At 41.4% G+C, this 12,849-nt stretch overlaps 1 protein-coding gene across 6 annotated transcripts in view; it reads right to left on the bottom strand.

Annotated features, from left to right (window-relative positions):
• Positions 1 to 12,849, bottom strand: part of Phka2 (phosphorylase kinase regulatory subunit alpha 2) — an 87,549-nt gene that overhangs the window by 6,791 nt on the left and 67,909 nt on the right. Inside the window, exons 20-29 of one of the 6 annotated variants that reach the window (XM_031370341.1) lie at positions 9,029 to 9,117; positions 7,842 to 7,975; positions 7,037 to 7,193; positions 6,236 to 6,315; positions 5,965 to 6,043; positions 5,729 to 5,858; positions 5,073 to 5,174; positions 2,487 to 2,605; positions 1,579 to 1,608; positions 3 to 55 (exon numbers count right to left, since the gene is read on the bottom strand). In XM_031370341.1, coding sequence (XP_031226201.1) covers positions 3 to 55; positions 1,579 to 1,608; positions 2,487 to 2,605; positions 5,073 to 5,174; positions 5,729 to 5,858; positions 5,965 to 6,043; positions 6,236 to 6,315; positions 7,037 to 7,193; positions 7,842 to 7,975; positions 9,029 to 9,117 — 973 coding nt within the window. Of the gene's footprint in view, positions 1 to 2; positions 56 to 1,578; positions 1,609 to 2,486; positions 2,606 to 5,072; positions 5,314 to 5,728; positions 5,859 to 5,964; positions 6,044 to 6,235; positions 6,316 to 7,036; positions 7,194 to 7,841; positions 7,976 to 9,028; positions 9,118 to 12,849 lie in introns of those variants that run through there. The other 5 variants (XM_031370363.1, XM_031370352.1, XM_031370372.1 and 2 more) reach the window with 5 other exon arrangements.

Raw genomic sequence — 12,849 nt, 5'->3', positions numbered from 1 at the left:
CCACAGACTTGATGGAATGCAAACTGTTGGACACAGCCTGGCCCAAAGGAAAAAACTGCAAAAGAAAAAGAATAGATTCAGTCCCACACAGAGACACCAAGGGGCACCAGTAGTTGAGAAGGGACACAGAGCATCATGAAAAGCAGAGAGACTGAAGGCAGAGACAAGACCTAGAGGGGTTCTCATTGAGCAGCAGTGACAGATGCAGACCCATGGCTCCCTGGCAGCCCAGCTTGGCTTTAAAGATCAAGTGTTGCCAGGTCCTTTTCCTTTGTAGAGCAGGCTTAGTCAAAGTAGGACACATGTTCCAACATCACAGCCATGCCCATGCAAACATTTTATGCTGTATTGTAAACATCTAGAGATCAAAAGACCCCTAACTTAAGCTTCTAATGTCTGCCATCCAACAGGCATCCCACAGACTATTCTTAAATGTGTACAGTGGATCAGGCTGATGACCTTTGGCCATATACATCTTTCCTCACCTAAGAATATAGATGGCACTCTTAACTTGCATACTGGTCTGTGTCTGTGGTATGCTTGCAAACATGAGTAGAAAATTCTACCACTGACACCCATTAAATTTTGGCCAGAGAACATTTTCTTGACATGAGTAGGCAAATACAAAGCTGGTACTGGCTGACTGGATATAAACACAACAGAAAAGGAAGGTAATCATATCATCCCTGTCACAGGCAAGGGCAGCACAAAATAGAAGAAGCCATCCATATTCACCCAGGATGAGGCCTTTGAGATGTAGGTAACCAGAGGGACGGTGCCACCGAGTGGCTGACAAAGGAAGATGTTTGGAAAATCACTTCCTTAGAAGGAGCATAAATGAGAGACTGTACAGTCTACACTCTCCATTATGTGCCATCACACTGTTTAGTCTTTCCTGGTCACAGAGACATCACATCATTAGAAATATGAATCCAAAACCAGATGTGGGAGTGTGCATCTATAGTCACAGCTACTCAAGAAGCTGAGGAGTGAGCCCAAAAGTTTAGGGATAGCCAAGGCAGCATGGAGATCCTCATCTCAAAAAAAAAAATGTGTAACTAAAAAGTACATCCATTTTTTTCTCAAGAGAAGGAATATATCATTAGGTGTTGTACAGTGTGCCCTGACACTTTTCTTCCAGGCTTCAATCTCCCCAGATTTGGCTGAGGGCAGAACTGGTAGCATTGTTTTATTCTTTCTACTGATGACATCACTGACCACATTCCCCTCTTTTCGCTCCCCCCTTTTTTTTTGGAACAGAAAAATGGTGATGGAGGCAGAGCTTAGAACATCTCTTTCACAAAGAATTCTTACAAAAGCTGAGTTTGATAAATACAATTCTTTTGATCAATACCCTGCACTAAATGAGCTAACTGGCCACCCTAACTGGAAGGCAAAGGGCAAGATCCTCTCTCCCACCTTCTCATCTGCTTCTCTGGCTCTAGGGCTATCTGAGTTATTGTGCCATTCTACCATGCACCCATATCCACACTCTGTATTCACAGCCTCAATTTCTACATTTAAGCCAGAAAGAGTGTACAGCTAACAGAGACAGATAAACAAAGTAAGGCACTTCACCTGCTCATCAGCACTAGCTTGCCTATTCATCTGAAAGTAAAAACATCAGAAAGTAAAAACCTACTTCAAGTTAAGAATGCCCCACTGCTTTTATCACACTCCGATAAGCTAGAGCATGCTGATCCCACCTCAGGGGCTGGCCACTCCCTCCTTACAGACCCAAGCAAGTGAGGCAGCATGGCCAGTGTATAAGTAGATTTTCTCAGTGTAGGTCATGGTCATGTCCTAACAGTATTAGATGCATCAAGACTGAAAAGGTGTTGAGTTGCAGACCTGTGACAGTCAGCTCAAAAGGATTTCTACTGTGAGTTAAATTAGGGTGAAAAATGAAGAGACAACTGTGGCTGGTGGTAAATACAGGTATAATTATTCCAGTCTATTTCCACATCCTTCTTGCTATTTTAGGTGAAGAACACATTTGATGGAGAAATGGTTCTCTCTTCTGACATTATTCTACTTTAACAAATTATTTTATTTCATGGTATGTGCATTTGTGTACATGTACTATATGTGCACCACCTGTGTACCTGGTGCCCGCAGAGATCAGAGGAGGGTATCATACCCCTAGAACTAGAGTCACAGACAGTTAGCTGTCATGCTGGTGCTAGGAACTGAACTCAAGTCTTCTCCAAAAGCAGCCAGGACTTTGAATTCCTAATTCATTCCTTAAGCCCCAGGACTCTAATTTTTAAATAACACAGAAACAAGTATGGATGAGAGAGTATTCCAGGATGTAAGTGTATGCAAATGGCTTTGGGGTACCTACTTGGCTACAGGGATACCTTCAGATCCTACAACTTCTACAGAGAGCAGGGCAAAGCTTCATGCCCTTGTTTTTCAGAGGTGAGTCCTGGCAGAAGAACCATTTCTACCCCTCCCATGTGGCTGCCATGCTAAGGTCTTCTTACCTGTTTCATCTCACTCCTCAGTCTGGTGATGCCACTCCTCTCAGTCTTGGTGGCTCCAGTATGATCCACCTCATGGATGGAGATGGCAGGGCTGGACATGGAGGAGTGTATTGGGCGCACTGGAAGGAAAATGCATACATGTTACTTTTAGGGAATCTATTGCACCTGCCTTGAGAGAGGCAACATGGGCAACATGTTTCTGAGATCCACTTCTCTTCCCTGCTTAAATGTAAACTTGAGAGAAAGGCCTTACTTTCCCCAGCCAGGCCTGGCCTTCCAGTGTTGAAGGTAGCATAGGCTCACCACAGGAGGCCTGAAAGGTGTTGTGAAAGTGTGGGTACTACTTAAACAGCAGGTACAGATCAGAGTGGCAAAAATCTGTTGGCTAATGGAATTGGTTTTGAAAACTTTTTTTTTTTTTAACTTATACAAAACACATTTTCTTTGTAGAAAACTGAGACCACCTAAGGAAGCCAGAAGTAACATCTGTCAACATTTCAGTCATTATTCTGCCAGTTTTCCTCCATGAATACAGGTTTTTACAACATCAACATCAAATACATGTACAAAGAAGAACTCTCCATTATACACGCCATGTACATATGTAAGCATGATCAGCTGTTTCTGCACTTAACACTTTGTGAATGTTTTTCTACAGCATTACATTTTGTCTCCCATGTTTAATAATAACTGTATGACATTGGATCTCTGAATGAGTAATATACAATTCTATTTGTGACTTTCTAAAGGGTTCATCTTGACTAATGTGTAGGATCCACAGTGACCTTGCCAAGCTCTGTAATGCCAATTGTTCCCGGTGAAATGACAAAACTGCATATTCTATTGAAGGGCTTAGAACTTAGGTACTTATGGCTTTGAGCCAACTGATGAGGTATCCTCATCGGGCCTTGTTTGGATATGGGTGCAAGTACACATGTGTACTACTGTTCAGGACCGACAGAACTCTGGGCACGGAGATCTCAACCTAGGTCTTTAGGAGGAAGCAGGGTTGAGTGGGCTAGAGAGCTCAGGGGTGAGATAGAAAGTGTTGCCAGAGCTATGTAAGTAATGCTACAATGGGGCAAGGAGGATCTTCCCACTGCACCAGGCCACACCTCCTTCCATCATATACCATCAATCTCGGGACTTAACACTTCTCCCAGTATTTCTCCCTATGTGTATGGTCTCTAAGACAGTGGTCATAAATGATTATACTAAAAGACAAATATAATCATATCATTGCTCAATTGTAATCCTCCTAATCTTTTAGTGCCACAGGAAGCCCTCCTAATGGGTGCCCCATGTAGGCATATACATGCATTACTCTCTCATTCCACTGCTCCTTTTGTAGGCACAAGGCAAAGGTTACTTTCTATAGAATGTTGCTAAAGCCAAGAAGGTAGGGGAGCAGTTTTGAGGGAGGAAACCACCAAGGAGATCCAATGATGGTTCAAGAGGGAGGAGTGGTTCCGAAGAAATAGAAAACAAGCCAAATGGGGTGTAGGAAGCTCCAGGACAGTGTGTTTGGGGGAAAGTGTTGGTTAGAAATAGTAAATTTAGGATTTAGTTGGAGTTTTATGCCTACTACTAGCTTCCCAGATTATAAAACCTGAACAGTTACAAGACAATGAAGAAATCTATGTTTTAAAAAGATAATCCATCTTCTGTCCTTGCTTATGATTAGACATGTCAAGGCATTCAAATGACATTCCTCAGTTCTTGGTTTTATAATCACCTATATAGCTTTATATTGAATGACAATTATCTGTCAAACAATGTACATTATTATGATGAGCAGGACACATTAAATATTTATCTTTTCCATTTACATTTCAAGGACTGTGTACTTGAAACAACTGTAAATTACTTTTGGGTAGGGATTGCCAGCACTTCTCCTCAGAAAGGAGAAGGCCTCCAATAGACAGCTGATTGCCCCATGCTGCTTTGTCTGAGGCACACACTCAGGAAAAATACAAAGTACCCAATGTCCTTCTTATTGAATAAAAGGAATGATAGACCACAGTGTTTCTTTGGCTCAATGAAATAAATTCACCAATGTGTCTACGAATCATTTAGCTTTTTTATGAGGAGGAGAGATGATAATTGCTTCAATTATAATTAGGGAACATTTGGGAACAAGAATCACACCAGGACTTTGGTGATTAGATTTCTTAGCAGTGAGCAGATTTCCAAGACAGATAGTAAGTGAAAAACACTGGGATGAAATGAGTGGACTGGCCACACACATCATAGAGCATTTCCCCCTGCTCTCTGGAGGGGGCCACAAAGGGTGATCTATAAGGGCAGCCCTGTGATCCTGACATTTAGAGTCCCCTCCCCTCATAACACTCAGGACTATAGGAGATACAAGGTCCAGAGATATACAGTTCACTCTGCCCATGTACCACTATAATCTGTAGAGAAATGCAACCCTTTGAGGATACTCCTTGTCCCTAAAAGCAGGAACCTTGATCCTCTATTCATCCCACTGGAGGAGGAACCATGTGGTCCCTTCCTTATAGGGACCTGCTGACACTGGTGCTGATCTGCACGTGGGTCCCCATGAAGTACTCTGCACTCACTCACCGCTTCTTTCCACACCAAACTCCTTCCCACTCAGGATATGATGCAGAAGGCTTTTCATATCAAAGGGGCTAAGGTTCATCAAGCTCTCTGAAGCTTCTTCTCCTGCAAACAAATATAAGAGACCCAGACATGGGCTGGTGGTTGGTGGCTCAGGGTGCAAGAGGGCGATATAGAAGGCAGTGACAGGTCTCTTTGTTCAGGATTCCTTCACTGGTGCTGCAGGCCTGAAAGACATTGGTCCCTGGGGAAGGCAAATACTTCTGTTTAGGTCAGTACAGGTGCATTTAATTCCTAGACATAGAATTTTTCACATTGCACTGATCCCTGATGTTGAAATGTGTTTTGCAAATGTTTGTATTTCTCCCAGTGAAGGTGTTATTAAGTGGAAGGAGACATCTTCCAGTAAGGACATCACTGTAGCTTAGCTGTCAGGTACAGCAAAGAGTCTCATGTAAATATGGTGGCTGCTTTGCCTGCCCCAGTGAAGAATGTTGTGCTATGTTGCCTGACAGCAGCCACCTCTCACAAAGAAACCTAGGAGAGCTTAAGCTCACCCGGAATGGAAGCCTGTTTGGAAGTACTGAGTATGACTCCCTTCGCAGCAAGGCCTTGAGGTAGGGCTGAGTTGGCAGGAGTGGCAAGCCATGGCCTTTTACCTGAGCAGTTCAGGCTCCGAGCCAGCTCTGTGGCCATCACCTGGATGATCAATCCAATCCGGAGTCTGAGCATCTCTGCAAAGAGGCTAGGCTGGGCCCGGACATACATGGCCAGGTAAACCACGATCTCCTGGTGCAGATATACATGGGAACAGGGCTTCAGGGAACCTGAGAGGCCTTTTGGCACTCAGAGGAAGGCTATGACCCAACTTGCCCTTCCTGCATCAGCACCTGACCTGTGTGAGGACAGCAATGCTGATGTCCTGTCCACTGGCTTCATATATGAGTTCTGTGAGCTCCTCTGGGGGAAGAGGCCTAGGAAAGAGCAGCAGATCACTCACAATAAGTTCCTCAGAGCAGGGCCTTCTTGCTTAGTGAAAGATCCCTGCTTTCTACAAGTACCCACATGACACAGTATCTTCTAAAAGCCAATGCCACCCTTCCACAATAGTATAATGCCCTGTCAGTGCTTCTTTCTAGTCTGGAGGTCCTCCAGTAGTGACTTACGTAGATATGGTCTTCTCCCGGGGCTCAGGGGGCAGGCCCACTGTAAGTTGCTTCTGGTGGGACAGCAGATCTGCACAGGCCTGTATATTTTTTGGGGGGAAGGGTATAAAGAAAAATAAATTAAGTAAAACTAACTGAGAAGGTTAAATGCCAACAGCACCAGAAATTTACCTTTATGAACTTTATAATCTGTGCACATGGCCTTTCTGAGGAACTTAAAACTTAGGCTAAGCAACCCACATAGGGCTGAATCCCTGTGATCTTTGTGTCCTAGGTCTGGTCCATCCACTATAGTAGATACCCCATATTTCCTGCTATCTTCACAGAAGGGAGGGATGAGGCCTGAGATAGCCAAGATTAGTTACAGTTACTAGGCACATTGTGTTTCAAGCTTATGAGTTCTTCAGTATTCACGTGTAACAATGACTAGCCATCTTACCAGAATACTTGCTTAAAGTCACAGGAAGTAGTTCTGGATTTTGTAGGGCCTCAGGAATATAAATGTTAATGATCTCTGTACTATGACATATAGAAATGAGTACTTTGGTTTCATGATTGCTTGGTAAACCTTTCTGTAGTTAAGAAAGAACCAACCTAATGAATTTGAGAATTTCTTCCTTTCTCCTCTCCATCCAGAGCAGTAAGATGTCAGAAGATGGCCTGCCTGGTATTGGGTTACATTCCCTGTGTCTTATTGCTAAGAGACACTTGCCTTAGACCTTCTACAACTAGATGACGAGAAGAAGAAAGCATGGTGCTAGAAAATCAAATGGACAATCTGGCACACATGCTTATTCTGACCTCAGCTAGGACCTCCACTTTCTTCCTGAGTAGGCCTGAAATGTAGCGAATCAAACTCCATTCTTGGTTCAGGCCAGCTTTTCCATAGAGCTCGCTAAGAAGACTGTGAACAGTGACTCCATGTTGCCCAAACAAATTGGTATCCCAGCGGGGACCCCTGTTCAGAGGCAGAAAAAATACAAAGATAAAGGTCAGAATGTCAAGGCTGGGTGAAGCATGGATTGCTGTACATTTTGCCAAGTGTTTTTACCATGTCTTCTGAAATAAAAGCCTAGTGTTCACACATCACTATGGTATCCTGGCCTTGCCCAGACTTTTCATGGAAAGTTGGCCTCAAGAGGCAGAGAAAGAGATTTGAGTGAATGTGATCATGGCCTGGCATTGCTGGAATTCCAAGAAACTGGGAAAAAGAATTCAACATGGTGAAGATCCTAAAATTTATTGCTATGGCTTGATTGCTTGTATCCCCATCAAATCCCTATATTAAAATCCTAACCCTGGAGTGATGGTATTGGGATATGGAGCTCTTGGAAAGTGACTAAGCCATGACAGTGACTAAGCCATGATGTAAGATCCCTCATAATCTATCAGATAGTACCCTTCCATGAGAAGCTTCAGAAAGCTTGTCCCTCCCTTCTACCATCTAAGGATAGGATGAAAAGGCACCATCCAAGAGAAAGCAGGCTATCACCAGACATTGTTATCTTGGATTCCGGCTTCTAGAACTCTAAGATACATTTCTGTTTTTTATGATGCTGGCTGATGATGTGTTGCTGTAGCAGCCCAAAGAGATTAAGGCACTTACTTTATTACATAAAGAATGTACAGAATGTCTGCTTGGTCCTGTAGGTTTGAGCAGTCTTTCAGTTGCCCAACTAGCTTCTCACAGTCCATTTCATCATGGTCATCTCTGGGCCACTGGTAGTCATATTCAGGAGTCTGGCCACATAAAAGCCAAAATGGAGGGAAAGGGATTAAGAATGGGAACTTTCAGATGACCAAGAAAAGCCAACTTTGTTTCTGAATGCTAGCATTATGCTAGGCTTCATTTTTTTCCAGTAAATCTTTTGTATTGTATTAGTTATGCACCTTTAATATATTTGACATTTGCAAGGGACTAGAGAGAACAGGTTAAAACATATATAAGTTTTATTTATTCAAAGTTAAATAATAGACAAAATCAACTGCTACTGCTACACACTATGACAGCAGTGCTCCTCCTACCATGTACTAGGAAGCGGAGGGCCTTTCAAGATAAATAGTTTATGATTGAGCCACACCCCCAGGCCCAAGCAGTTATCTTTGAACTCTGAGGTGGGGGTAACTAGGAGGAGGCACAGAGAAAGTAGTCAATGACAAATGTATACTGACTCAGTGATCAGTCACTGCACTCATGAGGACACTTTTGTGTCTATATGTAATGATAACATCTTATTATGTAGCCCAGGCTTCCCTAGAACCTGCTATATAACTCAAGTTGACTGAAAATTTGCAGTCTTTCTTCCTCTTCCTACATGATGTTGGAATTACAATCATATACTATCATACCTGGCTTTCAGTGAGATGCTTTAGAATGCAAAACAACATAAAAAATGTTTAAAAGTACCTAAAAATAAAGCTAGATTAAAATGTTCTCCAATAGGCATTGGATAGTTTGATACACGTGGGATAAAATCAAGGAAGAAAAATAAGAACCAACCCCTAGAGATTTTATGTGTTCTGATGATCTGGCAGGCAGGCAGTAAAAGGCCTTTTCCTCCAAGTAAAACACAAAGGTCTGCACCAAACCCTGAGTATACAATGAAGTAAACTGAATTCCAGATAACTCAGTGCCTAGATTCACATCAGCATGTAGAATGTCTAAACTGAAATTCTGGGTATAAAAAATATGCTCTTTAAGCTCCACCATTTGAGATAGTTCTTGGGACTAACCCAGTATTATCAAGTATCACATTAAAAACAAACAAACAAAAACTATTGCAAATACTTTACCGTTTTTAGGAGTGGCTGAGGGGAGTCAACAAGATTCAGTGACTTACGGTGTCCACTTAGAACTTTAGTTGGCAAAATCATGGGAAAAACTGGAAAAGAAAGTAATTAAGAAAGCCATTGTGAGGAAAAACAATAATAAAGTCTTCTTTTGTAGGTATGGGGCATTTCTCTGCCTGAATTTTACAAGGGTGCTGGGCATATAAACTTAGATCCTCACAACTAGTTCAAAATGCCCTTTACCCACTAAGTCATCTCTCTAACTCCCTCACTAATTCATATTTAAAAGGGACATTTAAAGCAAGCTCAAGTGGTTCACATATGTAATCCCAGCATTCCGCAGGAAGATGACAAGTTTTAAGTCAGCTTGGACTATGTTGCTGAGTTCCTCTCCAGCCTGGACCACATAACAAGATACTGCCATCAAAACCCAAAAACCACAAAAAGTACCTTCCTAAAACCAAACAACAAAGACAAATCCTCAAGAATGGGTAAACACAGGAAAGAAAATAATAGCACCACTTTCAGGAGTAGGAAAAACAAAGGTTGAAGGATATGGAGTTGAGAAAACACAAGAATACAATGAGGAAATCAAGGAACCAGTCAGGTCTGCCTTAAGAGAATCCTCAGAAGTCTCAGGAATTTGCTGTGCTGGGTACTTCTGAAACTGGTAAAGGGTTCAAGGCAACAAAAATAAAGAAGACTGAAGAGGCAGTATGCAAGATGCAGTGAGCTCCCTAGATGTTCTACTCTTGCACACAGATGGTGCCTGCCTCTTTCAGGAAGTCAGAAGAATAGAGGACTCTCTGAAGAGAATGAAAGAGAGAGGATGTCTAGGCACTTACTGGTTACACATCTGAAGGCCTGAGTACATTCCTTAGAGAGACAGAGTGACTAGAGATCCAAGCAAGCAGTTCTTTAGCCTTGAAGTAGGAGAAGAGTAGAATGGGAGGCAGTAAGCATCAGCCTCTACCTCATGGCCCTAAGGCCACAAGCCCTACTCTGCCTTTGGAGGTTCTTCTGAAGTAGCAGGTGAGCAGCTCTGCACTGAAAGGGTACTTCAAAGTAAGCAGGCAAAAGGAAAAGGAAAAGGTGACGGGAATGGAACTGATTCAGGGAAAACAAAGTATAAACACAAAGATTAAAAAACCCTGCCTCTCCTTTTTTTTTTTTTTTTTTTTTTTAGAATAATAAGCAATTCTATTACATGTATAAGATAAGAACAGATGGAATTTGGAAAATGAAGATTAAAACATAATAGCAAAAATGAAAAAAAATCAATTGAAGGGGTTACAAAAAGTTGAGCAATTGCGTTTATAACAGATTAGAAATATGGAAAACAGAACAGAAGTGACAAAAATTTCTCTAAGAAGTTAATAAAAAAATATATGAAAAGAAAGTACAGGGATAATGTGAACAAGAAAATGAGCCAAAGTTTTCAGAAAACCTTTATAGGATTGAAAAAACATACATTTCCAGATCAAAAGACCCACTGAGCATATAATACAATGGATGAAAATATTCCATCCATTGTATATATCACTGAAACTTCAAAACCTGTTAACAGATCTTAAAACTTTCCAAAACTAGCTAATATTCAATAAAGATCAAAAATCAATATAGGAACTTCTATAGTGGGCCAGATCTCCCACATCTTTCTTCAGGGTCTACACAGTGAGCCCATTTGAGCATCCTCGACCATTCCACCAGACCTGGCTCATATTCCATATCCAGTGTCCCAGCCTAGCCTGGCCACACCTGCCTATATTACACTTGATCTCTAGGGTTCCTCCAGGATAAGCCCTGTATACCCCCAATCCAAAGACTACTTCAATGCCAAATCCAATCTTTCTGCCTAGCTAGATCTATACCTACACCAGAGGCTTGGACAAAGAGACACACATCCTATATGCCAGCCCAATATATCCTGTTCATCTGACTTCATACCACACAAGCCATTTCCAACCTCTAGACAAAACTTGCCCATCTACATGCCCAGATGTCATCTACTCTCCTCCCCTTCACCCTCCACTCCCCCCCCCCCACACAACAAAAAAATACAGTATGAAAAGATCTGGGAAGTACTTTTTTTCTAAGCCTACAAGTCCTATACAAATGTTTTCCAGTAAGAGTTACCTAGATGAACCACAGTGCACAGAATTTAAATGAACACTCATAAACTTCATCAAGGTATTCAAGGAGTTTAGAGAAAATACAAAGAAATAGCTCAATAAAATTAATAAAAAAGAATAAATGTCTAAGCAATGTCCAACACAACACAAACATAAGGTTGATGGAAATGGTAAAAAAGAATCCAGGATTTGAGAGCAGAATTCAGTAAGGAGATAAAAACATTGAGGAGGACTCAAGCTGAATTGAAGATGAAATTGAAAAACCCAATAATTAGACTAGAAAACTCAAAGAGAAGCCTTACAAGTAGAATGAATCAAACAATATAAACTATTAGGACTCCAAGATAAAGTAGAGGATCTAGACCAAATAAAAGGAACAGATTAAACACACACACACGAAAGGGAAAATAAAGAAAATATGTAATACAATATCATGAAAAGACCAATCTTTGAATTATAGGCATAAATGAGGGAGAAGAGTCAAAAGTCAATGGCATAGACCAGATTTTCAACAAGATCAAAGAAGAAACTTCCTCAGTTTAAGGAAACACACCCATACAAGTTCAAAAAGCACACAGAACACCAAATAGAAAAGACCAGAAAAGAAACTCACCTTGGTATAGCATAGAAAAAAACCAAAAGTTACAAATAAAAGAAAACCCATGAGAAACTTTGAAAACCAGAAGAGCCTGGAGCAATGAATTCTAAAAGACCTTGATGGCCAGCCTAGTATTAGTATATATCCAGCAAAATTATCCACTCTAATTGAAAGCAAAAGAAAAACTTTCCATAGTATAAATACCATAAGCTGGAATTGACCTGAATACCTCCTCCCTGAGGAACTAGAAGACACTGTATAAACTTCTAAAGGGGAAGCAACCAACCAGCTATGATGCCTATGAATCACATCAAAAATCAGCATGGCATGATAACTGTAAGGGTAGATACTTTAGTAGCATGCTTCCTGTGGTCGTAACCAAAGCTTTCTAGTTGGACTTAAGATCCATTTAACAAGAAGGAAACCATGCTTGGTACTGGAAAACTAGAAAACCCCTTGGTGCTCATGAAATCATGGATCTTGGAAGAGAACCTACAACTAACCACCTCTTTAGTAAACCAGCATGATCTGTAGCAACAATCTATATATTTTTTCTTTTTCTTTTCTTTTGTTTTTTCAAGACAGGGTTTATCTGTGTAGCCCTGGCTGTCCTGGAACTCACTCTGTAGACCAGGCTGGCCTTGAACTCAGAAATCCACCTGCCTCTGCCTCCCAAGGGCTGGGATTAAAGGCGTGTGCTCAGCATTGTAGCAACAATCTAAACATTTGTCTTTATATCCACTGATACAGTCCTCACCCCTTTTCAAGGAAACTTCTATTTGCAACAGAGACTATTGTAGAGAATCAGTACTAATCAAAATGCAAAATTGTAGAGCTCAGCCCCAATAGAAGGAGCCTATTATGGAAGGAGGCAGAGAGACTCTAATAGCTAGAGAATCATGGAGTTTGCTGTGAGACTGTTTCTTAGTAATATCAGAAGCTACACTCACAAAGTCTCACTAACATGACTAAACATGAAATGAATAAGGACAACAATAACAGATATGCTAAGGTAGAAAGAAGAAAGACTGAGGTCTCAATCCTGTACCTACACACACACACACAGAGAGAGAGAGAGAGAGAGAGAGAGAGAG

Source organism: Mastomys coucha, chromosome X (assembly GCF_008632895.1).
Source record: "Mastomys coucha isolate ucsf_1 chromosome X, UCSF_Mcou_1, whole genome shotgun sequence".
Lineage (NCBI taxonomy): Eukaryota > Metazoa > Chordata > Mammalia > Rodentia > Muridae > Mastomys > Mastomys coucha.
This window is presented reverse-complemented; position numbering and strand designations above follow the sequence as displayed.